The 26,081-nt window shown below is 43.0% G+C and overlaps 1 protein-coding gene across 3 annotated transcripts in view; it reads left to right on the forward strand.

Moving 5' to 3' along the window:
- The window catches only part of RHBDF2 (rhomboid 5 homolog 2), a 190,617-nt gene extending 166,081 nt beyond the window's left edge, over positions 1-24,536 (forward strand). For all 3 annotated transcript variants that reach the window (XM_077459301.1, XM_077459299.1, XM_077459300.1), the window contains 4 exons: positions 932-1,007; positions 1,856-1,956; positions 13,271-13,424; positions 21,326-24,536. In XM_077459301.1, coding sequence (XP_077315427.1) covers positions 932-1,007; positions 1,856-1,956; positions 13,271-13,424; positions 21,326-21,745 — 751 coding nt within the window. In that variant the 3' untranslated portion in view covers positions 21,746-24,536. The remainder of the gene's footprint in view (positions 1-931; positions 1,008-1,855; positions 1,957-13,270; positions 13,425-21,325) is intronic.
- Positions 24,537-26,081: the final 1,545 nt, after the last annotated feature.

Here is a 26,081-nt window from a genome sequence, read left to right on the forward strand (position 1 = left end):
TTGCAAAAAGCAATCTTTGAAGGGCAGAATAGACCCCAGATCTCTGTCGGTAAAGAGTACCCGTCATTGTCTATTGCTGTCACAGGGTGTATTTAAATTCCCTGTGATGACAATGAAAGTGATCAAAAAAGTTAGACATTTATAAAGAGAATTAAAAAAATTTATTTAATGCACACAGACACCACCCACAAAACTGCGCCCCCACACCACCCCTCGTGCTCATGCGCAAAGGTGAACACACATGTTGGTCCCACCAGCGCACAAACGGCGATCACGCCACACGTGAGGTATTGGCACAAATTTCAGTTTGAGAGCAGTAATTCTAGCACCAGACCAGTGGTAACCTGTAAATGTTTCTAAAGCGTCGCCTATAGATAACAATTATGTCATTTGTCGCCGTTGCACAGGCGTGCACAATTTTAAAGCGTCATACGTTTGGCATCTATTTAACCGGCATGACATCATCTTTCATAATTTACCAAACAATTGGGCATTATGTTTTTGTGCCTTTAAAATTCAAAAGTGTATTTAAAAAAATGCGTTTGAAAAACTGCTGAGCAAATACCATGTGACATAAAAAATTGCAGCACCCACAATTTTATCTTCTTGGGCCTCTTCTTTTAAAAAACCTATAAGCGGTTAAGAAAAACTTTGAGTCCATTTCCTTCAGTAAAGAACTACCGTGCGACATTCTATCGGGTCAGACATGTACAATATTACCCTTGGTTCTTCGCTCTGATTTATTTCTGCATCTTATGTGGTAAAACTGGCACTAGTTGCCCCAAAATGTTTATTATATGGCATTCTTTCCTTCCCTGTATAGGCATTGGGGGACTGTCAACACTCCAGTTGGTATATGATAGCCAGACTATTGAAGGATTCTTTATGGTTGTAAGTGTGCTAAAGTGTTGCATATTTCTTTTTCTTTTAGTTGTGAAATAACAACGCGGGAGTATTGTAATTTCATGCATGGCTATTTTCATGAAGAGGCAACACTTTGTTCACAGGTCAGTGCTTATCATTTTGTAGGATTAACAATGATATTGTTTAGACCAACTGTGCAATAATCATTCTTACATATGTCATTACATACACATTGCATTAATAATGGTCTGTTTCAGCCCACCGGCTGGCCAGAGACCCGAACAAAGCCAGAATAGGCTTTGATCGGATCTCAGATGTAGTACCCCGGAAGCGTTGTCACTTCCGGTGTACATTGGGAGACAATGGCACCAGTTTTCAAAATATTAAAAGTATTAAATGACGTTTTGAATACTTTCAAGTGCAGAAGAGGGGTTTGGGGGTCTTATAAACCCCAGATCCCTCCATGAGCGTACCTGTCACTGACTATTACTGTCACAAGGGATGTTTTCATCCCTTGTGACAGCAATAAAATTGAAAGGGACGGTGTTTGAAAAATTCTTTCTTTTTTTTTTTTTTTTTTTTTTTTTTAAAGCACACCATCCATCCCTCCATGCTCACACTCCAAAGCTCACACTCATACACAAGTCGTGACCTGATCCCACGGTTTTGTGCTTCTTTCTTTGCTCATCACTTTGTGTTTCGTTTTTTTTAAATTTTAGGATATAATGATTTTGGAGCCGTTTCAAGGGTAGCCATGGCACTCTATGCTTGAAGTAGATGCCGAAGTGGTCACCCACAAATAAATCCATATAAATCTAAAACTGGTTTAGAGGTATTTATGGGTCCTGCAGAGGAGGTAGCTCAAAAACAGCAGTGTTTATATTGTCACTGATTTTGAAGCTAACATGCCAGTCATTGTCACTTTAATGACAGACCAGAGAAGTATTTGTCTTCATGATACACTGCTGTAAATCAGCTTCTCTTTCCACAGGTCCACTGTTTAGATGAAGTTTGTGGCTTGCTGCCGTTTCTGAATCCTGAAGTGCCAGATCAGTTTTACAGGCTGTGGCTGTCGCTGTTCCTTCATGCTGGGTATGTATTTTTGAATAGATTTTAGAGGGGGATAAAGTTTCCACTGTGTAATAATAATTATATTCTTACAGCAAATGTAGTATTCAGCTGAAACCTTTCGTTTTTGTAGAGTAAATCTGGGGTTTTAGCCTTATTTTCTGTGTCCACAATAAAAGTAGAAAAAGTTGTCCCAAAAGGGACATAGAAGTAATGACCATAAAGAGGTACTAACCCTTCACCACTTGTTGCTGGGAAAAAAACTTCCAGATGGTGTCCAAACAAAAGGCTGTTGCAGTCCCCTTTTAAGCCCAACATGCACTCTAAAAGTTCCCAGGCCTTTCCAAGACCCAGTTCAAATTACTGTTGCATGTTCTAACAGCAGCCAAGCAAGCAATTGCCAAAGACAGGAAATCACTTAACCTTTCCTTGACGGTAACCAAATCAAGGATCAATTCAGTCATATTCCATGAAAATATAGAAGCCAGAATATTTGTACACAGTGGATAAGAATTTCATCATCTGCATCTCTGAGCCATCCATAATCTCGCAGTGGGATTTGACATATCGCATTTATTCTACGTTGTCTTCGCAACAAGCTGTACTGTAACGCTATTTACTTGTTTAACCACTTGCCAACCTTGCTATAGCATAATGACAGCTACAGCACAGTTGACCAGGTCTGGGAGGGATTCATATGTTGTCCGCCATTGATCGCACCCGCTGCAGCAAAGCAGGTGGTGCGATCTGTGATCGATGTGTCCTTCGGACACAGCTGATGGTAGATTGAGGTAAAGGGCCAATCGGTGGCTCCTTAGAACGCCTATAGCTGTATCCAATTGCAGCTGATCACGATTTAAAGACACTTGCTGGTTATCCACATTCCTTGACTCATGCTGTCACAGCGTGAGGAGAGAAGAGAGCCGGTAACCGACTAGTGGGAAAGGGGTCATCTGCACTGATAGTCAGGACTCTGATCATCTGTGTCCTTATTATCAGTACCCAGCAGTACTGATAATTAGTGCCCATTAATGCTGCCCCATCAGTGCAACCTCATCAGCGCACATCAGTGAAGGAGAAAAATTACTTACGGAAACAAAAACTTTTTTTCTTTATCGTACATCACTGGACACAGAGCACCATAGTAATCACTATGTGGGTATATAGACACTGGTATATCTAATACGGGAAGTTCACTCCTTATGTAACCCCTCCTCCTACCAGGAGTACCTCAGTTTTTTCGCCAGTGTCTAAAGTGTTGGTCACGAGCGAAGATGTGCTCTGAAGAGCTCCAAACTGGAGGTATCCTTGCTGGATTTAAACAGCCTCCATAGACCGGATCCATCCAAAGTGCCACTGAGGCCAAGGTGGATGGTACCTGGGTCTCATATGAAGCACAAGGTTTTGCCTATAATGCCTCATCTTGCAGGGCTGGACCCTGGGTCCCAGGGCTTTTTGGTCATGTCTACATTGCCTAAAGTTTTTCCTAGTGGGGCACTAATACATGTCCAAGGGAGTGGAACCCGAATAAAAAGGGACCCGGTCCTTGAAGGTTTGCTAACACAGCCCGCCGTGATGGGTGAAGTTTGGCTCTGTCTGTTACAGCAGATCCTTGTAAGGGCTTACCTAGGTTGGAGTCCATGGCGCAGAGATGTACGCTCACCCTTGCAAATACACACAGCCCACGGTAACAAAGATAAGCAACCTGGGCTATGAATCTGTGCACGGGGGCTTGACAGGAATAGCCAAGGGATAGTCAAGGTAAAGCCACAGTCAGGGATTCCAGAGGTCAGGATAACGATAAATAAAGCCAGGGTCTGAAGCCGGGGTCAGTCTTGTAACACTGCAACAGAAGACAGGAACGCTTGGAAAACGTGAGAAAATGAACTGACCCAGCCCTCAGATTGAGACAGGGTTTTATACCCAGCTAATTGGGTAACCTGCCTCAGCTGATCCAGGAGTGACAGGTACAGAGTATTGCCCACAGTACTTCATGCTAAACTAGGTATGGCTGGAAAGCAGGCTGAACTGAGGTGTGGCTCAGAGGTAAAGAAACGGCAACAAGGACAGACAGTCATGAGTTCAATACCACGCAGAGCCACTTGGGGCATGATCAGGCCTGGCCATCTGCAAGGCACGGTAGGGACCATGACAATCCTGCAGCGAGGATAAGGGAAAGGAAGAAGCCTAGGAAATGTAAAAAGTCCACCTATGTTTTTTTTCTTCCATGAATAAATTGTTGTCATGCCTTGATACATTGCTTCTCAGTCAGCTCAGTGTCCAGCCACGTGTGTGGTCTCAGCAGCCGAGGGGTGAGTTTCCAGCATGTTCTTCTCCCCCCTGGGGAAACTAAGGGTTGGGAGGTACAACAGCATTGTACTCTTTCTCTGGGTGGTGCGGTGGCGGCTTCCCTGTGTTGTACAGTGGGTACATTTATCTTACGGTCTCTGCATGCCCAAAACGGAGTGAGCTGGAAAAACGATTCAAGCTTGATTCCCCACAATAGCATAAAGCTTTCTTTCTTTATCGTACATCATGGAACACAGAGCCCAAGTAATAACTTAATGGGTATATAGGCATCTTCAGGTGATGGACACTGATATACCCAATACAGGAAGTTCACTCCCTATATAACCCCTCCTCCTATCGGGAGTACCTTAATTTTTGTAGAAAAGCAATATACTTAAACCCCAAAAAGAGGGGAGGGACCTCTGTGTCCCATGATGTACTCCAAGAAAAGGGTTTTACAGGTGAGCTGTTATAAAAATCTTACTTTCTTTATCGTACATCATGGGACACAGAGCACCATAGTAATCACTATGTGGGACGTCCCATAGCAATGCTAACCTCTCCTCCCTATCAGGAGTACCTTAATTTTTGTAGCAAAGCAATATACTTAAACCCCAAAAAGAGGGGAGGGACCTCTGTGTCCCATGATGTACTCCAAGAAAAGGGTTTTACAGGTGAGCTGTTATAAAAATCCTATTTTCTTTATCGTACATCATAGGACACAGAGCCTCAGTAATAACTTAATGGGGCAATGCTATTTGAGGGGAGGGAGAGACAACCCGGAGGGTACCCCAGACTCGAGGACCTATACTGCTGCCTGCAGCACACTGCGCCGAAGGCGATATCCTCATACCTCCTTACATCCACCTGATAACATTTTGTTAATGTATGTACTGAAGGCCAAGTTGCGGCCTTACAGACCTGAGCCATGGAGGCCTGGTGACGCACTGCCGAAGAAGCACTAACCACCCTGGTAGAGTTCACTTTGACTTGAAAAGGGGAATCTTAAATCATAAGTCTCAATTATAACTTGGCAAATCCACTTAGTGACAGTCGATTTCGACGCTGCCTGTCCTTTCTTAGGACCCTCTGGCAGAATAAATAAGACATCGGTCTTCCAAATCTGAGCAGTCATCTTTAAATAGATTTTGACCACTCTCACCACATCAAGATAATGTAGTGACCTTTCTTGCCTGGAACATGGTTTTGGAAAAAACAATGGCAGGATAATGTCTTGGTTCAGGTGGAAACCTGAGACCACTTTTGGTAAGAAACCTGGTCGAGGGCCCAACACCACTCTGTCCTCATGAATAATCAAATGTGGCTCTTTACAAGAAAGAGCAGCCAATTCCGAAACCCCCTTGCTGAGGATATGGCAACCAAGAATACCAGCTTCCTTGTCAGAAGGACTAAGAGAATATGCTGTATTGGTTCAAATGGCTGTTTTTATAAGACTGACAAAAATAAGTTCAAGTCCCAAGGGTTCAAAGGAGGTTTGACTGGCCGATTAAGCCGCATCACCCCTTTCATAAAACCCCAGACTAAAGAATGTGAAGTAAGTGGTCATAAAAATAAGGCAGATAATGCTGAGACTTGGCCTTTAAAGCGGAGGTCCACCCTAAAATGGACCTCCGCTCATCAGAATCCCCCCCCCCCCTCCGGCGCCACAATTGGCACCTTTCAGGGGGGAGGGGGGTGCAGTTACCTGGATAATCCAGGTAACTGCACCCACTTCCGGGATAGCTGTCTGCGGAAAGGGGCGTAGATTACGCCCCTTTCCGCAACTGCCCACCCCTTTGCGCAAGTGCCCCGCTGCCTGCTGGGAAACACACAGTTCCCAGAGGCAGCGGGGACCGTCCGGATTGCGCCGCGCGGCTCGCGCATGCGCAGTAGGGAACCGGGAAATGAAGCCGAAAGGCTCCATTTCCTGATTCCCATACCCAAGATGGCGGCGGCAGGACCCGACAGACGACCTAGCGATCGGCTTCGGGTGCCGACATCGCGGGCGCGCTGGACAGGTAAGTGTCACTATTTTAAAAGTCAGCAGCTGCAGTATTTGTAGCTGCTGGCTTTTAAAAAAAAACGCGGAGTCCCGGTGGACTCCCGCTTTAATAGTACTCAAGGCCAAGTTCATCTCTACCCCTAATTTGTAGACAGTCAAGAATTCTGCCTAATATATATCTGAGGGTGACAACCCTTGGATTCACACCAGTAAACATAAGCCCTCCAGACCCTATAGTGTATAGTTCTGGAAGCTGACTTCCTTGCATTAATCAGGGTAGAGATAACTGACCCGGAGAGCCCTGTTTCTTCAGAATGTGGGTTTCAATAGCCAAGCTGTTAAATTTAGAAGCCATAAGGTAGGATGGAATATTGGCCCCTGTGAAAGTAGGTCTGATCATAGTGGAAGGGACCATGGATCCTCCACTGCCATCTTTACGATTTCTGCATACCATGACCTTCTGGGCCATGCTGGTGCTACCAGAATTACTGGCTTTCTTTCCAGCTTGATCCTGCAAAGAAGTCTTGGCAGCAACTGAATAGGGGGGATGCATAAATCGGTGAGAACTGATCCCATGAGATCACCAAAGCATCTGATCCGCATGCAAGTAGATCCTGTGTCCTGGACACAAAGTTGACTAACTGCATGTTGAATCTGGATGCTAGAAGATCTATGTCCGGAGTCCCCCATCTTTGGCAAATAGCCAGAAAAATGTTGGGGTGAAGAGACCATTCCCCTGGAAAAAACTGCTGGCGACTCAGTTTGCCTTCTATTTTTCTACTCCTGGAATGAAGACTGCCGATAGGCATGGAACATTCCTTTCCACCTCCATCTGTGCTGCAAGACTCTTGGTGCCCCCTTGGTGATTGATATAGGCCACAGCTGTGGCATTGTCGGATTGAATCCTGATAGGACAGTCCCGTAGCCTGAAAGTCCAGACCTTTAGAGCCAGATGCACTGCCCGAATCTCTAGGATGTTGATGGGCAAGGCTTTCTCGGTTCTTGACCACTGTCCTTGGACAGTTGTCTTCTCTAGTACTGCTCCGCAGCCTGAAATCCTTACCACCTTCCAGATAATTTGTCTGAAAGATTTTCCTTTTAGCAGATTCTGGGTTAGTAACCACCAACTGAGGCTTTGGAAGACCCTTGGGGACAGCCGCATTGGCAAGTCTAAAGCTTGAATAATTTTGTTCCAAGCAGACAGGATACTGTTTCGCAACAGTCTCAAATGGAATTGAGCATAGGGAACTGCTTCGAATGAAGCCACCATCTTTTATAACAACCTCGTGCAAAGGCGAATGGAGGGATCTCCTTTTGACCTGACCATCCGTACCAGCTCTTATGGAGTTGATTTTTGTCTGAACACCTTTTTCTGGGCTGTGTCTATGATCAGACCCAAGTACTCCAGCTTTTATAGCTGGTTTAAGGAAGACTTCTCTAGGTTGATAACCCAACCCAGACTTTCCAGGTAACTGGTTGTAATGCATACATTTTGCTCCAAATAAGCCACGGTCTGGTCTATTAGCAGTAGATCGTATAGGTACGCTAAGACTATTATACCCTGTGCCCTTAACCTGGCTAGAGGTGGGACCAGGACTTTTGAAAACACTTGAGGTGCTGTAGCTAGCCCAAATGGCGAGGCTACGAACTGGAAATGCTGCTGTTCTTCCTCGAACCGCAGAAACCTTTGGTGAGCGGGAAATATAGGGACATGCAGATATGCATCCCTGATGTCGATAGATGCCAGAAGTTCTCCTTCCTGTAGGATATAAACCACTGACCTGATCGACTCCATGCAAAAAAAACGGATCTTCAGGAACTGATTTTGATTTTTTTTTTTTTTTAGATATAGAATGGGTCTGACATCTCTATTTAGTTTTGGTACCATAAAGAGGTTTGAATAAAACCCCAAACCTTGCTCTTCTGTGGGGATTTGTATGATCACCCCCAGAGTTATTAATTGGTCTAGTGCCCGAAACAGATGGTCTTTTCCCTGGATCTTTGGTAACGTTTGACCTCAGAAAACGAGACGGTGGAAAGTCCCAAAAATTCCATTTTGTACACTAGAGATACTGTGGAGATGACCCATCTGTCCTGAATTTCCTTTTGCCAGATTTCTGAGAACTGCAGAAGTCTTACCCCCACTTTGGCAAGGGGGGGGTGCCTCCTCTCCATAATGAGGCCTTAGAATTCTGTTTTGATGGTTTCCGCCCCTTTTTTGAGCCAGGGCCTGACCCTAAGGTTTTCCTCTATAGTCCGATGGTTGAGGCCGTTGCCACTGCCTAGAGGCAGATGCCCCTAGCGTAAGAGAAAGAGACGCTTAAATGAAGGGCGTTTTTTATCTTTTGACTTAGAACTTTTCCCACAGGAAATTGTTTGGATGTGTTTGTCCAAATCAACTCCAAATAGGCAATCCCCATGAAAAGGGAACCCACTCATGGTGTTTCGGCTGACCAACTTTTCCAACCAAAAGATTTCTATGCATTTTTACTAGCACAAGTGCAAGGCGAGATGCCCGGTGAACGGAATCTTTAATGGATTCTATGGCAAAACATAATGCTTTTGGTAGTTCTGCCAAATCCCAGGCTTGTTGTGCAGAAACCTCTTTAAGGGCCTGTCTAAATTTGGTCCCTTAGGAATTGACAGCTACCTATTGCAGTAACTGCAGGCTGAGTAATGGCACCTGCCAAAGAAAAAGAGGATTTTAACAGGAATTCCAACCTTTTATCTGGATCCTTAAGCATTTGTGCATTGTCTACTGGGCAAGTTAGACTTTTGTTCACATTGGAAATCGCAGCATCAACTGCTGGTACTTTACAATTTATCCTCCATTAGATAGAGAACTGAGTATCCAAGGAAGAAATTGAACTTTCATGCTGCCTCTAACGGACTCTGCTAAAAGTAGAACGAACCATCTCCGTAAGAGATTGTGAGGCTGAAAAAGATTCATCTATCGTTGTTGCCTCTGCAGAGGAATCATTGGTTTGTCTTTCCTCCTGATTGCCTGAGGGTAACACTTCATCCTGTACCCACTGTTCCCCTTGCAAGGGGTCTAAGGTAGGGGAAGGGAATCTGACACGCTTCCTATCCTGTTGGATGGAGAATGCGATTAAAGCCGCTAATCTTCCTTCGAGACCATGCAGGGTGGAGGAAAAAACATCTTCAGTCATGTATACAGGGGCTGGGATGTGAGAAGCAGCTACACCACCAATTTGTTCCAATGCCTCACCCTGGCTTGCCAGAATTGGTATTTTAGGTGAGCATGACAGTTTGGAAGTACGAGTGGAGTTCCTAGTGTCTGGGGGTGAAACCTTTGGTACCTTTCTTGACAGAAATGACAGAATAATGCCGCTATTAAGTTCCGCCTAGTGCTGAGAAAAACGTCCTTCCTGTATCGGGAATGCCACTTGCAGCCCTTACGTGCCCCACCGCTCCTGTATCCTAGGTGTAGGCTGCTTGCTTCCTCCTCACTATCAGCCGAGGAGAGCTTGCTCCAGCTGATCCTTAAGCCTGCTTGTGCCGTGCATCCTCATGGACGTTACTCAGTACATAGGCCCCGCCCCCTTCGTAAACATGCCCCCTCCTTTTCATTTGAAACGTATTACCGCGCAGGCGGCTTTCGGGTCCACACACCCAACACGAGGGGGTTGGGGGAGAGGCAGAGCCCAAGACACAGCAAGCAGAAGAAAACTATTGAAGCAAAAAAACGGGACCTCCGGGGTACAACCACTGTTTCCCTAACCCTTCTGGCCCCTTCGGGGGAGAGAAAAGCATTTGGCAGATCTCTTACCTTGAGAGGAATCCCCCTGCACAAGCTGTGTTGCACACTTGTCCTAGGTTTTTTACCATCTGAACCAAGACATTATCCTGCCATCGTTTTTTCCAAAACCATGTTCCAGGGAAGAAAAGTCACTACATTGTCTTGATGTGGTGAGAGCTGTCAAAGTCTATTTAAAGACTGCTCAGATTCGAAAGACTGATGTCTTATTTATTCTTATTTATTCTGGCAGCGTTGAAATCCACTGTCGCTAAGTGGATTTGGCACGTTATAATTCAGACTTATAATTTAAGGGGTAAGATTCCCCCTTTTCAAGTCAAACCGCACTCTACCAGGTCGGTAAGTGCTTCTTGGGCAGTGCGTCAACAGGCCTCCATGGTTCAGATCTGTAAGGCTGCAACTTGGTCTTCAGTACATACATTCACCAAGTTTTATCAAGTGGATGTAAGGAGGTATGAGGATATCTCCTTCGGCGCAGTGAGCAGTATAGGTCCTCAAGTCTGGGGGTACCCTACAGGTTGTGTCTCCCTCCCCTCAAATAGCATTGCTATGGGATGTCTCATTAAGTTAATACTATGGCTCTATGTTCCATGATGTACGATAAAGAAAATAGGATTTTTGCCTGGCTCTGAAGGCCTGGAATTTCAGGTAATCTGTGGCCTATATCAATCACCAAGGGGGCACCAAGAGTCTTGCAGCGCAGACAGAGGTGAACCATATTCCAACTAGGGTAGAAAGGAATGTTCCGTGCCTGTTGGCAGTGTTCATTCTGCGATTAGAGTATTGGCAGGCGGACTATCTGAGTCACCAGCAGTTATTCCTGTGGTAATGGTCCCTTCATCCTGACATTTTTTGGGCTCTTTGCCAAAGATGGAGGACACCGGCATACAGATCTTCTGGCGTCCAGGTTCCAAATGAAGTTAATCAACTTTGTGTCCAGGACAAGGGATCCACTCGAATGCGGAACAGATGTGTTGGTGACCCTGTGGGGTCAGTTATCACTGATTCATGCATTCCCCCCCATTCAGTTGCTGCCACAACTTCTTTGCAGGATCAAGCTGGAAAGAAAGCCGGTAATTCTTGTAGCTCCAGCATGTCCCAGAAGGTCCTAGTATGCAGATGTAGTGAAGGATCCATGGTCCCTTCCGCTACGGCCAGACCTACTCTCATAGGGGCCGATATTTCATCTTACCTTACGAACACTAAATTTAACGGCTTGGCTATTGAAACCCACATTCTGAAGAAACGTGGGCTTTCTGAGTCAGTTATCGCTACCTTGATTAATGCAAGGAAACCAGCTTCCAGAGCTATATATTTTAGAGTCTGGAGGGATTTTGTTTCCTGGTGTGAATCCAAGGGTTGGTACCCTCGGAGGTATATCATAGGAAGAATTCTTGCCTTTCTACAATTAAGGGTAGAAAGGAAGTTGGCCTTGAGTACTATTAAGGGCCAAGTCTCAGCTTTATCGATCTTATTTCAAAGACCGCTTGCTACACATTCTTTAGTCCGAGGTTTTATGCAAGGGGTGATGTGGATTAATCCGCCAATTAGATCACCTTTGAACCCTTGGGACTTGAACTTATTTTTGTCAGTGTTACAAAAACAGCCATTTGAACCGATACAGCATAGTCCCTTAGTCCTTCTGACAAGGAAGTTAGAGCAGCCAATTCCGAAACCCCCCCTTGCTGAGGATATAGCAACCAAGAACACTTTCTTTTTAAAGAGCCATACCCGATTATTCACGAGGACAGAATGGTGTTGCGACCTCGTCCAGGTTTTCTGCCAAAAGTGGTCTCAGGTTTCCACCTGAACCAAGATATTGTCCTGCCATTTTTTTTCCAAAACCATGTTCCAGGGAAGAGAAGTCACTACGTTTTCTTGATGTGGTGAGAGCGGTCAAAGTCTATTTAAAGACGACTGGTCAGAACCGGAAGACTGATATCTTATTTGTACTGCCAGAGGGTCCTAAGAAAGGGACAGTGAATTTCGACGCTGCCTGTCCTAAGTGTATTCGGCAAGTTATAATTCAGACTTATGATTTAATGGGTAAGATTCCACCTTCTCAAGTCAAAACGCACTCTACCAGGGCGGTTAGTGCTTCTTGGGCAGTGCGTCACCAAGTCTCCATGGCTCAGATCTTTAAGGCCGCAACTTGGTCTTCAGTACATACATTCACCAAGTTTTATCAGGTGGATGTAAGAAGGAGGATATGAGGATATCACTTTTGGGCGCACTGTTCTGCAGGCAGCAGTATAGGTCCTCAAGTCTGGGGGTGCCCTACGGGTTGTCTCTCCTTCCCCTCAAATAGCATTGCTTTGGGACGTCCCACATAGTGATTACTATGGTGCTCTGTGTCCCATGATGTACGATTTTTAGAACAGCTTACCTATAAAAACCCTTTTCTTACAGTACATCACGGGACACAGAGGTCCCGTCCCTCTTTCTGGGGTTTAAATATATTGCTTTGCTAAAAAAAACTGAGGTTCTCTTGGTAGGAGGAGGGGTTATATAGGGAGTGAGCTTCCTGTATTGGATATACCAGTGTCCATCACCTGCTCTGTGTCCCATGATGTACACCAAGAAAAGGATTTTACAGGTAAGCTGTTATAAAAAATCCTCGCTATTCCTACTTTGCTATTCATCTAGCAAAAAAATGAACAAAAAACCCATTGGTTATTAAATGGCACCAAAAGAAAGTCCTATTTGTGTGAGAAAAATTATAAAAATGTCATATGGGTACAGTGCTGCATGACTTTGCAATTGTCATTCAAAGTGTAACAGTGCTGAAAGCTGAAAATTTACACATGCAGGAAGGGGAGGAAAAGTGCCTTGTAGACAAGTGGTTAAACTACTAATAAATTTATTTAATAAGAAAAAATAAAAAAGTTTGGCCTGGGGCTCACTTAAAAATCTCTAACTGGTAGTATGGATAGAGAATTTCTTTGGTTGTGGCAGTACTTTAGAAAAGTAATTGGTCTGTTTCCTGTGTAGACTGGCAGCTGTAAGCTGACAAACTGTTTTGTTTTTTTTCCTCATTTAGTTTATTCTGTACTCTAATAATAGAAAGGTATGGTTTATCTGCACTGAATAGGGAGTTTATATCAAGAACCAAAGACACAAAATGTTTTTTCTATTTCAGACATGTTCTATATTTTGTATTGCCAGTATTTAACATTGAAATCTCTTCAGTACTGTAATATATTGATCGATGGTTGTAGTCTGATTATCTTCTTTTTTTTTTTTTTTTTATTTTTTTTTTTTTTTTTTAGGGTAATTCATTGCTTGGTTTCAGTGATTTTCCAGATGACAGTTCTGCGTGACTTAGAGAAGCTGGCAGGCTGGCTTCGTATTTCCATCATCTACATCCTGAGTGGCATCTCGGGGAACTTGGCCAGTGCCTTATTCTTGCCTTATAGGGCGGAGGTGAGTCAATGTGAATACCTTCCATCTCTACTGGCCTTCCTTTATGTAGCAATCTCATTGTAAATAGATTTATATTTGCAAGTGCTGCAACCAACTCGAGCTTCTCTTGTGAAACTTAGGTCATGTAGAGTTTAAAACCCAACTCAAGGCAACTAAAAAAAAAATATCCCTTGCAATGGGACTGTGCCCCCAGATAATTTACTTACCCGTTCCTCCCCATAGCCTCTCCTTTCCCATGCTCTAGTGATCTAGGATCCTGACATCATCAAGACCAAAGCAGGGTCCATAGCCCTGCATTGGACCGAACAACTCCGTGGGACAATCCACCACCGGAGCATGGGGTAGCATAATGTGCTGGGAGAGCAGAGTATCGGGTAAGTAAAAGTGTTTCTGCTCTCCCCTAGGCTAAACAAGCAATTAAACCTCGCAATACAAGCACAGCCACACTGCAACAGATATATTAAAACATTTCCTAGAGTTTGGCTTTTACTCTCAGATTATCACAAACACTTCTTGATTGTGATGCTCACTGTTTCACACTAAAGCTACTTAAAAGCTGCTGGCCAGCCAATGAAAGATATTACATTTGATTATAAATAGAACTAGTTCCCCCACAAACGGGGTTTTTAGGCAGCAAGAGACAGTAATAGAAGCCAGTAGAAGTAATATAAAAGGTATTTTAATAATAATTGGTAAAAACAAACATGAGCTTCACCTGAACACTTGAATAACAGACAAAATCATGTATATAAAGTACATATAATGTCACATGGAAGTAAAGTAACAGACACAGCTATGTTAACACTGTATGGGTAGATAACAGTGAGAGCATAAAACTAACGCGTTTCAACCCCGAAGGGGGTCTTCTTCAGAGATGGTGGTCTGTTAAAAGAAAAACAAGATTTACACTGAATAAATGAATCCGGTGTTATACATGTTAGGGATACCCAATATTAATTTAAAATGGTTTACCCAATAATATACTTCCAGGTAAGTAAGGTGGATTAAAGTGCTTCGGATAAAAATTCCCCCATAGGGCAATGTCTCAATTTCCTTTACACATCTTGAGTGGTACCTGGTCCATATATGTTGCCAAGATACCAGACGGAAGAGGAGGCAGCGTCACAAACCCACTGGCATGACTCGCGGGAGGTCACACTATTTCCTTGCCCCCCAGAAGAGGAAACTCCGGGGGGGTAGGTGCGAGTAAGGGTACACCGGAGATATGGCGAGTCACACCTGCAGCGAAATCCCAACAACAGGCAAAAAATTAATTAATTAATTAGAAGCAAAGATTATTTGACATTGGAAACATGGAGTGCATACATGATGTGAGGCTAGTGATATCATATTCTCACAATGTATGCCAAGGGTTGTATATATGTGTATATACATATATATATGTACGCCCCCAATTGTCCAAATGTCCATATAGCATGCTTTCTAAAGCCAGGACAGAGAAAGAAAAAAGAGAGGGGGAGGGGGGGGGGCCATGCCTGGGGGTCCAAGGAGCCTAGGAAAAAAGGGGAATGCGGGACAAGATGGCCAGAAATGAGTGAATGTGTAAATGTGTGCTGCTGTGTAAGCCATGACACACAAGAGAAAGGGGATGGGGAAAAGAGGGAAAGGAGAAATGAAAAGGTGGTGAGAGTGGACTGGTGAAGAGGGTGTGAGAGTGCACTCAAGCAAAGAAAGAAAGAAAAAATGCGCAAGGAAGTAGTGAGAAAGTGAAGAAAAAACAAACAAAAACATGCAGCGAAACAAACAAAAAGACACCCAATGTGAAAGTGTGCTAAAACGAGATGCGCTAAAACGATTTGTCCTTATATGTATACTTTTATGCAAACATTGTTATAGTAAATATGAATATGTTTCAGGGTAATGATTGGGATCTGTTGATGTCAGGGTATGAAACAGAATTTGAGAAAAGTGATCGGGTTAATACTGAGATTACCACTTTGACCTCTAAATTAATGAGAACACTTGAAAGGAAATCAGCACTATTCTGGCATATCAAACCGTTCGAAAGATATAAGAATGAAAAGATTAACCCATTAGGCCTCCGGGTCCAAAAATTTTTTCCAAATATGGACCTAATTAGCAATGAATGCAAAACAGAATGGGAGGCCAACCTAAATGCTTGTTCTCAGTAAATGATGATTATCCTTGTCAGGGAGTACACCAGGCAGATTGAACTCCTCGACAAGGAAATCCATACTTTGGAAATGGCTCTACAACCGTATGCGTCACATACCCTAGCTGTAGAAACCCGGACTAAACTCCGGGATGACCTATCTACCTATAACAAAAATATTTTACGCAAGAAGGAGTCTAAATACTGGAGGGACAAATTTGCCTTCTCAGAGGGACGAGCCTATAAATTGAGTATTAATACACAATCCAAAAAGAATGTTAATGGAAAGATACATCTTCCCAATATAAATACAAACAAATTCAAGGACATGTCTAACTCTAACGAATAAACTAAACAGGTGCAAAAATCACGGGGAAAATTCAAAAGGTCTTCAGCAAGGTCTTCCCCTCTACCCTACCCGGGCCTTTCCTTCTCATTCCATTGTCACATCTCAGGTTCTCCTTTTTTTCGTATCCGCCAACAGATCATTTTGGATTGTTTTGTATATGCAATGTATCCTTATATTAGTGATTACCCAGAAAAATCATGTGTCTAACTGTCGTGTTCTAATTGATGTATATTTTATTATTGTTTGCATATTTGCTCCGTTCAGGCTCTTGATAGAGACTTATATTTACATGACAATAGACGCCATCAAACTTTGTAGAGTATTATATAACTATACAACTTGATTGGTGAATTCTCCTTGGCTTTTTGTGATGATATGCCCCGACCTGCCACCTACCCTCCTTTTTCCCCCACCTTTGGATCTTCTCCCCCTTCACTAGCACAAATTTCCATTTTATTATATATAAAAAAATTTTTTTTTTTTTTTTTTTTTTTATGCTTTTCCATGCTCCCCACTCCCACACTTCCCATCCCCTTATCTGTCCCGAAGATCCTCGGTGGGTGCTCAGAGGGTACCTGGCCAGTCTCGGCTTTTGACATTGCTTAATTTTTATCTTATAACATAATAATTTTTCCTCCCGCTAAGAATATGTCTCTCTTTCCTCGAAATCTATAATAGTCCTTTGCCAATTTACAGAGGTGAGGGGGGGATAGCTGGGTCTGCCCCCTGTTTTGACTCCCCGGCAAGGGTAGGAGCGGTTTCTGCCTGTTATTCATGGACAGGCCTCTCCACTGGTTCCCCCTCCCCCTTGCTGAGGGATGGTGGACACATATTCCCTTGCCGGCGGCATCCTCGGACACTTCCGGGCGCACACCTCAGGCACGTCCGCTCGTTTGGGCGAACGTGCGTGACATATACTTTGCGCGCGTCCGTTCGATGGAGCGAACGTGCGTGACGTTGTGACGCCACGTGTTTGGGACGGAAGCGACGTCATTTCGGGGCCGGTTTCCGGCCTTCCAGGACGCCGGGGCGGCCACACGAGGCTGATCTCATTCAGGCAGCCAATACGTTCGGGATACATCGGTTGATTGGTGGGCGTAAGCACCTGTAGCCAATCTCCAGGCTTTATATACGGACCTTCCTTCATAGGAGGTGTACATTCATCCAGGAGGAAAGAAACCTGTACCTGTGGTTTGGTGAGCACTTATTTTCCCTTTGTATTTGACCTATACTTGGTGACGTACTGCACCAAAATAAGCCTTTTTACTGCCCGTTTGATATGCGGACTGATCTAACTAATTTACAGATCGGACTTCAGGAAACACGGTGTAGGGACTGCGCCAGTTAACCTTTGTGGACTAACGCCTAAGTCGCCGTCCCTCATCTTCACCTTCTGGAACAGTCTCCCATTAGGTCTTACAATCCAGGTAATAATCTCACCACTTGCCTGGCTGTTCCAATGAGGCTAATATACCTGTTTACACATATACACTTTCCTTATATGTATATATCATCATGCACTTGACACTCTTACTGACTATGTCTCTCACTACTGTCACCCATTTTAGCGCATCTCGTTTTAGCACACTTTCACATGCGGTGTCTTTTTGTTTGTTTCGCTGCATGTTTTTGTTTGTTTTTTCTTCACTTTCTCACTACTTCCTTGCGCATTTTTTCTTTCTTTGCTTGAGTGCACTCTCACACCCTCTTCACCAGTCCACTCTCACCACCTTTTCATTTCTCCTTTCCCTCTTTTCCCCATCCCCTTTCTCTTGTGTGTCATGGCTTACACAGCAGCACACATTTACACATTCACTCATTTCTGGCCATCTTGTCCCGCATTCCCCTTTTTTCCTAGGCTCCTTGGACCCCCAGGCATGGCCCCCCCCCTCCCCCTCTCTTTTTTCTTTCTCTGTCCTGGCTTTAGAAAGCATGCTATATGGACAATTGGGGGCGTACATATATATATGTATATACACATATATACAACCCTTGGCATACATTGTGAGAATATGATATCACTAGCCTCACATCATGTATGCACTCCATGTTTCCAATGTCAAATAATCTTTGCTTCTAATTAATTAATTAATTAATTTTTTGCCTGTTGTTGGGATTTCGCTGCAGGTGTGACTCGCCATATCTCCGGTGTACCCTTACTCGCACCTACCCCCCCGGAGTTTCCTCTTCTGGGGGGCAAGGAAATAGTGTGACCTCCCGCGAGTCATGCCAGTGGGTTTGTGACGCTGCCTCCTCTTCCGTCTGGTATCTTGGCAACATATATGGACCAGGTACCACTCAAGATGTGTAAAGGAAATTGAGACATTGCCCTATGGGGGAATTTTTATCCGAAGCACTTTAATCCACCTTACTTACCTGGAAGTATATTATTGGGTAAACCATTTTAAATTAATATTGGGTATCCCTAACATGTATAACACCGGATTCATTTATTCAGTGTAAATCTTGTTTTTCTTTTAACAGACCACCATCTCTGAAGAAGACCCCCTTCGGGGTTGAAACGCGTTAGTTTTATGCTCTCACTGTTATCTACCCATACAGTGTTAACATAGCAGTGTCTGTTACTTTACTTCCATGTGACATTATATGTACTTTATATACATGATTTTGTCTGTTATTCAAGTGTTCAGGTGAAGCTCATGTTTGTTTTTACCAATTATTATTAAAATACCTTTTATATTCTACTGGCTTCTATTACTGTCTCTTGCTGCCTAAAAACCCCGTTTGTGGGGGAACTAGTTCTATTTGTATTTACTTGGGGTGAGCAGCACCCTCCTAGCTCTTTACAGCACTGTGTTCTCCTTTGATTACATTTGATTATGGGGGAGTTTTGTAGGTACCACCATGTTTGTGCCTGCGGAGGAGGGATGTAGGAGTGCTGTGGGTGCCAGCATGTGTCTGTGGAGGAGGCATGGGGGAATATTTCAGGCATAGGCTTTTTTTGGAGCAACAGCAGTTATCATTTGATAAATCTATCCCAGCCTACCAGCTTTCCCTAATGACTGTAGGCACTTTAGATTTTTCAGCATATAGAAATGGAAACGGTCCCTTTTACCACATGTGCATGTGGACCAAGCTGGAAGGAATTAAATCCTGACGTTATAGAGTTCAAGCAAGGATAGCATTATCTCTTGCCATCTACCATCCATAGTGGGATACATCTGTTTTGCCCCTACCCCCACCAAGATTTAATTTAATTTAACCACCCTTATCAGTTGAATGTTGTTTTCCTTCGCTTTGGAAGACTGTCATAAACATAACATTGATGTCTGGTCTTCTTAAAATCTCTCAGTATCTTTACTTCTTGCACCATACTGGATTAAAGTGTTTCTGTGCCACCCACCCACCTGTGAATCTCCAGGGCACGTGCATCTCCCTCTCGTGTCTGACTTTCCAGCTTTCACACGATTAACCTGAGATTATCTGTCTAGCCTGTCATTAATATATGTGGTCAGACAGCCAGGATCTGTCTGCCACTCTCGCTGGGTCATTGTACTTTCCCCAGCCGTGAGTTCTTATTGGTCTCTGTTCAGAGTAGGGGTCTCAAACTGGTGACCCTCCAGCTGTTGCCAAACTACAAGTCCCATCATGTCTCTCTGCCTGTGGGAGTCATGTGTGTAACTGTCAGCCCTTCAATGCCTTATGGGACTTGTAGTTTTGCAACAGCTGTAGGGCTGCCAATTTGAGATCCCTGGTTCAGAGTGCCAGTTATTTTGTGATCTCCTTGCTGTTAGAATTTGCTATATTGTTATGCAAAAGACACTATTTTGATGACATGTTGTAGTAAAAGAAAAATCGCAACAAGGTGTTATGCAAAGCCCATTCATTTCCAGTTGTTTGCAGTTTAATTTGTACATGCCTTATTTATTTTGTGATTAAAAAGGAGCGTCAGTCATTTTGGAAAATATTAAGTCAGCAGCCACAAATACTGTAGCTGCTGAATTTAATTAATAAAAGGAAACTTGCCTATCCAGGGATTCAGCTCTGTCCTCACCCGAGCTGGCTCTTCATCTCTTGAATGATGTGCCTTGAAAATAAAACACTGTCTTTTTGTGTTAAAGGCTCTTAGGCCTGGTTCACAATAGTGTGACTTCACATGTGACTTGATTCGCACAGAATCACATGACAAGGGAAATGGCATTGATTTCAATGGTGTCCATTCACATCAATGTGACTCAGCATGGAGCATTTTCGGAAAAGGTTCCTTTTGACTACTTTTCGTGCGATTTCTCACTGCAAGTCAGATCAAAATCATATTGCAGCAGTGTGAACCTAGCCTTAAAGTGGTTGTAAAGGGCGAGGGGAAAAAAAACGTTGTTGCTCTCCCTCCCCCCCATACTCACTTGAGATCCCTCTCAACCCACCCGGGAGCCTCAGCTGTCCCAGGTCTCTCTCCTCATTGGCTGACACAGCAGAGAGAGCAGGGTTCGAGGCTGAGCTGCTGTGTCTCATGGATGCATAAAGCGTGGCTTGGGAGCGAGCATACACCAGTGCCCCCATAGCAAGCGGATTGCTATTGGGGGCACTGGTCAAAGGGGGGAGGAGCCAGGAGCGCCAGTGGAGAAGAGAAGAGGATCAGGGCTGCTCTGTGAAAAACCATTGTACAAAGCAGGTATGAAGTGGGGTTTTTTTTTTTTTTTTTTTTTTTTTAAAGCTGAAGCAAATATCACTTTAAATTTACTAAATTTAACATAATTAAGTAAAACGTGATAAGTATTGGGCACAGGCACATTTAGAGATGCCTACAGAGCAGATAACTGCAGCAGCATTCGGTGCCCCTGCTCTGCCAGAATCCTGAGCGGTTCTGATCAGACAAAGTTCTCAGGATCCCTGAATGGAGGGGGCAGAACTATTAATCACCCACCTATTCATAGACCCTGGTTAATTCATAGAAGCGGTAGTACAGGTTTTATGAAGGGTGGATCTGGCAGGAAAGGGCAAGCATAATCGGGCTCTCTTGATGAGAACTCTTGATAGTCCTTTAGTTGTATTAACCACTGCCATATAAGGAAGATTATGGTGAGGGGAGAGGGCTGGTGGACGGAGGAGGATTCCTACTAAAAAGAGGAAGAGTCAGCACAAGGGATACATCAAACTGTAAGTTATGTGCCTTGTGCATATATTTCTATTTGTTTTTTGGCTTCACTTAGGCTTTAAAATCAATGGTGCAAATCCACATGTTCACAACTTAATGCCTTTATGTGTTTTTCACACCAACAGATTCTTAATTTTAAGGCTTTATAATAAAGCATCAGCTAGTTTGAAATATATCCAGGCATTAGCTGTGAATTTTTTGCTTGTGCCTTTAAAGTGAAACTTGCCTTGAATTCTACCCAAAACCTCAATGCATTTTATTACTATTTTAATGTTTTTTCCCTTTTCTCTCCTTGTCTACAGGTTGGTCCTGCTGGATCTCAGTTTGGTCTCTTGGCATGCCTTTTTGTTGAGCTCTTCCAGAGCTGGCAGATACTGGCCAAACCATGGAAAGCCTTCTTTAAGCTTGTTGGCATTGTCCTTTTTCTGTTCCTGTTTGGACTGCTCCCATGGATTGACAACATAGCTCACATTTTTGGCTTCCTCAGTGGTCTACTTCTGTCCTTTGCCTTCCTTCCATACATTACTTTTGGCACAGTTGACAAGTATCGAAAAAGAGTCATGATCATCATCTCACTGTTCGTTTTTATTGGTCTCTTTGCCTCTTTGGTCATATGGCTTTATGTACATCCAATTAACTGGACTTGGATTGAATACTTGACCTGTATCCCTTTTACCAACAAGTTCTGTGAGAAGTATGATATAGACCACGTACTCCACTAGTGCCAAGCTTTTCTACAATATGGTAGACCTCTGAGGTACAGAAAAACATGGAGAACTTGAAGATGCTCCTAGACTGAATTATGGTTAGTCCATAACAGCGTGATCAGCATTAATATGAATAATGTGTGATGGTTAACATTTCATACCAGAAGAGCGAGAGTTTTCTGAGTCCTTTCTAGAACCAGTCCACATCTGTGCCTGCTTCTGGATTTACAAACTGGTCTGTGAAATTTATTTGGAGATGAGGCTGAACTGACTTTTCAGACATGGATTTCTTTTGAACTCTACTGCTCAGGAATTACCCCTCACTTCATTTACTGTCCATAAATGATGGGTATCCTCAAATGGCCCTGTGTGATCACAGTTAATAGACTGTGGTGTTTGAGATCTTTTACATTGTTTGTTTTCCTTATTGTTGTTTGATAGAGTTGCCTCTGAGGGAGACATTTGACTTTCTACATCTAGCAGTTGCAATATACCACATTTGTTTAGTATCATTTAAAGCAGTGTTATTAGCTGCATATTGGGTAATACCACTTGATTCTTTAAAGACAGAAAAGCTATTACCATCTGAAAATTTCTACCAGTGCTTAAACAACCTGAGTTTTTCCCTTGTTGGCGACAGACATTACAATGGTGTTAGGTGTACATATATCTAGCTATTGTTAGGTCCCTGAGTTGGCAGAACTCTAGAAATCTTTAAGCTTTGTCTCTTTGGAAAGGAGAGAAAGCAGCATAATCATAGTGAACAGGAGAGGTTCCCCCCCCCCCCTTTCCTAACAGTGGGCATTAGGGTAGTTTAGGGGACACCTATATACAGATTGTGCAGAAAAGATACTGGCCTGTAACATTAAATAGGTTGGGTTGAGACCTCCAAAACAAGATGTTACCATCACCCCTTCCTGCTTGGTTGAGATCGGTTTTTAAGCACTTGGCATTGGGCAAGAGGCTCCCAAAAAGGACGCTTACAACTCACTGGAGATACCTTCACTTATGGGTGGTATGCCAGGCAGTTATCTCATGAGGGAGGGGGGCTTGGGAATACTTAGACCAAAAAGGGAACTCTGCTGATCCTGGAAGTGCACATGATCAGCATTGGTCAGTTCACTGAATACTGCTGCTTATCATTTAGGATCTCTCTTCAGGCATAATGAAACACTAGGCCGAGAACACTAGGCCCTATCTTACTACTTTATTGTTTTTTACACATTTTATCAATATGAATACTTTCCTAATAACAATGGACAATTGTTCAGTTGCATTCTACTTTCTAGTAAATGGCACTCAAAGTTGAAAAAATGTAAATACCCATCTAGCTTACTAAATGGGCACCAATAGCTTGTGTCCAAGAATGGATATTTTTTTGGGGGGGTTTTTTTCAGCGCTGCTTAGAGAAGTATTCCCAAAATGTTCAGGTCCCATCTTAGACAAGCTTTGGACATAAGGTCCTTAAGGTGGAGCTTTGAGCTGCAGGCAGTGGCCAGTTCCTTTGTATTCATTGGGCTTGTAAGCGATTTGCTGCTGCTCAGTTGACCAACTTTTGAATGTCCCAAAAGTTAAGGACATCCTGTGTCCCTCAATGTCTAAGTGAAAAAAAAGCTTGGATTCTTGTGTTCAATATAAAATACTTTTAAGTCCATTGAGGGACACAGTTCCCACCCCCTCTGTGCTTATGGTCATGCTTTTACTACAAGCTGAGGTATTTTAGGAATAGGAAGTTGGCCTATATTATTTGCCAGTGTCCAATTCACTTGTAGGCACCAGTATAAGCCAGCAGTTACTAAAGTTGACCTTAACTCCCTCCTTTTTTGCCTGGCATCCTAGTCATTCAAGATCAAGTAGATATCTGACATCCTTGAAAGTTGGGGACTGTCCCATACACAGGCAGAATAATGGCAAAGCTAGTTCTTGGCTGAGAATCGTCCTGTGTGTAGGCACCAATCCCAAACAAACCCCCAAAAAATCTACTTTTTGTCAAGCTTCTTCCCTGGAGTAGAGCCATGAAGGTAAGTGTTAGTGGTGATAAGTTTCCGGCTTATTTCTCCCCATAGGTTTACAAGAACAACCCCATCACATTATCAACATGGCCCAAAGCTCACCTTCCTTTTATCTTTTCCTCACTTTCTCTCAGCCTGATCAACCGAATGGTACTCACACATAATTTATTTCTAGACCTTTGTCATTAAAGCTTATTATTCCCTCTTGAAACCACAGACTTTGACACGTGTAATACAGAGGCAAGCACACATCCATTTTAGTCCTATACTGGGACATCAGGGACCTTCTGTACCTCACCTTTAGTCATGTTGCACATATATCAGGGACACTTGTTGTTCTGTTCATTTTTATTGCAGAAATGGACCAAAATCTTTGCACAGTGACTCAAGTGTATAAATGATGTCACTGTGTAGACACCTGAAAGCTGATCCTACTGAGAATGAGAAAGGGCTTTAGTTTTTCACAGAGACTGGAATATTTTTACTATACGACTTTTGCATGGGACTCTTGGATTTTAATTAAACCCTTTGCTGCGCAACAGGGTCTGCTCTGCAAGGTGTTGCAGACCATATGGAGTGAATGTTCATTTTGTACAATGCAACCAAGGTCATTTTTGATGCTACTTTTGACAAAGTGTTTATATTTAATTTATTTGAAACAAGAATATTTGAATTTCTCTACTCCTGAAACTTTTTGATTCCTACTCTATAAAGAGTAGAATTTTGTAAGACCGTACCTGTTGCAGGTGCTTGACCAAGGAGACCTGAACTTTGAAATAAAACACTTAACAAGAGTTTTCATTTTTGGAGTGTTCTTTATCATTGCTGTAAATTTTAGAGTTGAACTCCAGTCTTGCACAGTTGTACATGCTCTGCTACTGAACCGAGCTTGCTTGCTCAGATATCATTCCACACTGCGAGAACATCAGATATAGGCCACCTTATTTCCTGGTTGTAAGACTTCCATCATCTGCCTTTCCCTCCCAGCATTACTGTCCCTGACCCACACCTTTCATTTATTGGATTTTAGTTTTTATTTATGAAGGCTCACCCTTACAGGTGGGTGATAACGTGGACAGTCAGAATGCAAATAATGCCACCCTCCAGATTGGCATCCAACTATCAAGACATTATATTTGCACAAATCCTAAGAACCAGCCTGCTGTTTGCATTAGTGCTAAGGGCTGGTAAAGGGTAGTTGTGAAGCAGGGTGTAGTGATGTTTCTAGGAATCTTCTGGCCCCTCCCACTAGATTGCAGGGATGATGTCATTGGGTCCACAATAAAGTATATAATGAAAATGGGTTTTATTTAAAAAATTTCATTCACATGCTGATTGGGGGGGGTTGGGGGGTGCAATGAAGGTAAAATATAAGCAGAATAACGCATCAGAGATATGTGAACCCACTCCAAATTATGGTAAGTAGCCTACTCACCGACTCACATTGACCCCTTTATTTAAAGTAAGTCAGGTGAAGCTTTAGCAGGTTTAGGGAACTGACAACCTTGATGGAGAAACTTCTGCTTAGTTGTACCAGTGATATTGTTTCAATCCACGTTTGCTCAAGAAAAAATATAGAGAGAACCGGACCATGGCATAATAATGTTTTTATTTAAAATAACATAAAAACAAAAACATCCAAATGGCCTCTTACTTTAAAAGTGCCATAACCTCGGCACTAGAGGGAACGAACGGATATTGAAAAATATGTCAGAAAGCTGAACATTAAAAAGCATTTTTATTCACAGTCACCTGGTCCCATAGTAAGTAGAGACCAGGATGACTATGAGCATAGTGGACTTAAAAACAATTCAACCTTTAACCCTAAAAAAATAACCCACCATTTTATAGAGGTCTTTAAAAATATGGTTCAGGATGAAGTAAAAAAAATAAAAACCAAAAGAAATAAACCACACACAGATTTGGGAAGGCATTAAAAAATTTGAAAAGAATAAAAATGTAGTGATCAGACCAGCAGATAAGGGGGGTGGGTTAGTGATACTAACTAAAGACAGTTATAATGAAGTACTTAGATTACTTGGTGACAAAATGACATAAAAGGAGATCCCACTGCTAAATTAAAAATGGAACTTGCAAAATGGGCCAAAAATGTATTGAAATGAAAATCTTGGACAAAAAAGAGGCCAAATATTTAATTCCCAAGGCACCCATACTTCCTGTTCTGTATATTGTCCCTAAAGTGCATAAATCAACTACTAACTCCCCAGGGATGGCCCATATTAAGTGGGATCGGTTTGTTATTTTCTAGGGTGGGAGAATATTTAGATACATTTCTCCAACCACTAGTTATGAAGGGTAAATCTTATCTCAAACATAGC

This window comes from Lithobates pipiens, unplaced genomic scaffold, assembly GCF_037356315.1.
Source record: "Lithobates pipiens isolate NorthernLeopardFrog02 unplaced genomic scaffold, aLitPip1_a1.2 Scaffold_28, whole genome shotgun sequence".
NCBI classification, from domain to species: domain Eukaryota; kingdom Metazoa; phylum Chordata; class Amphibia; order Anura; family Ranidae; genus Lithobates; species Lithobates pipiens.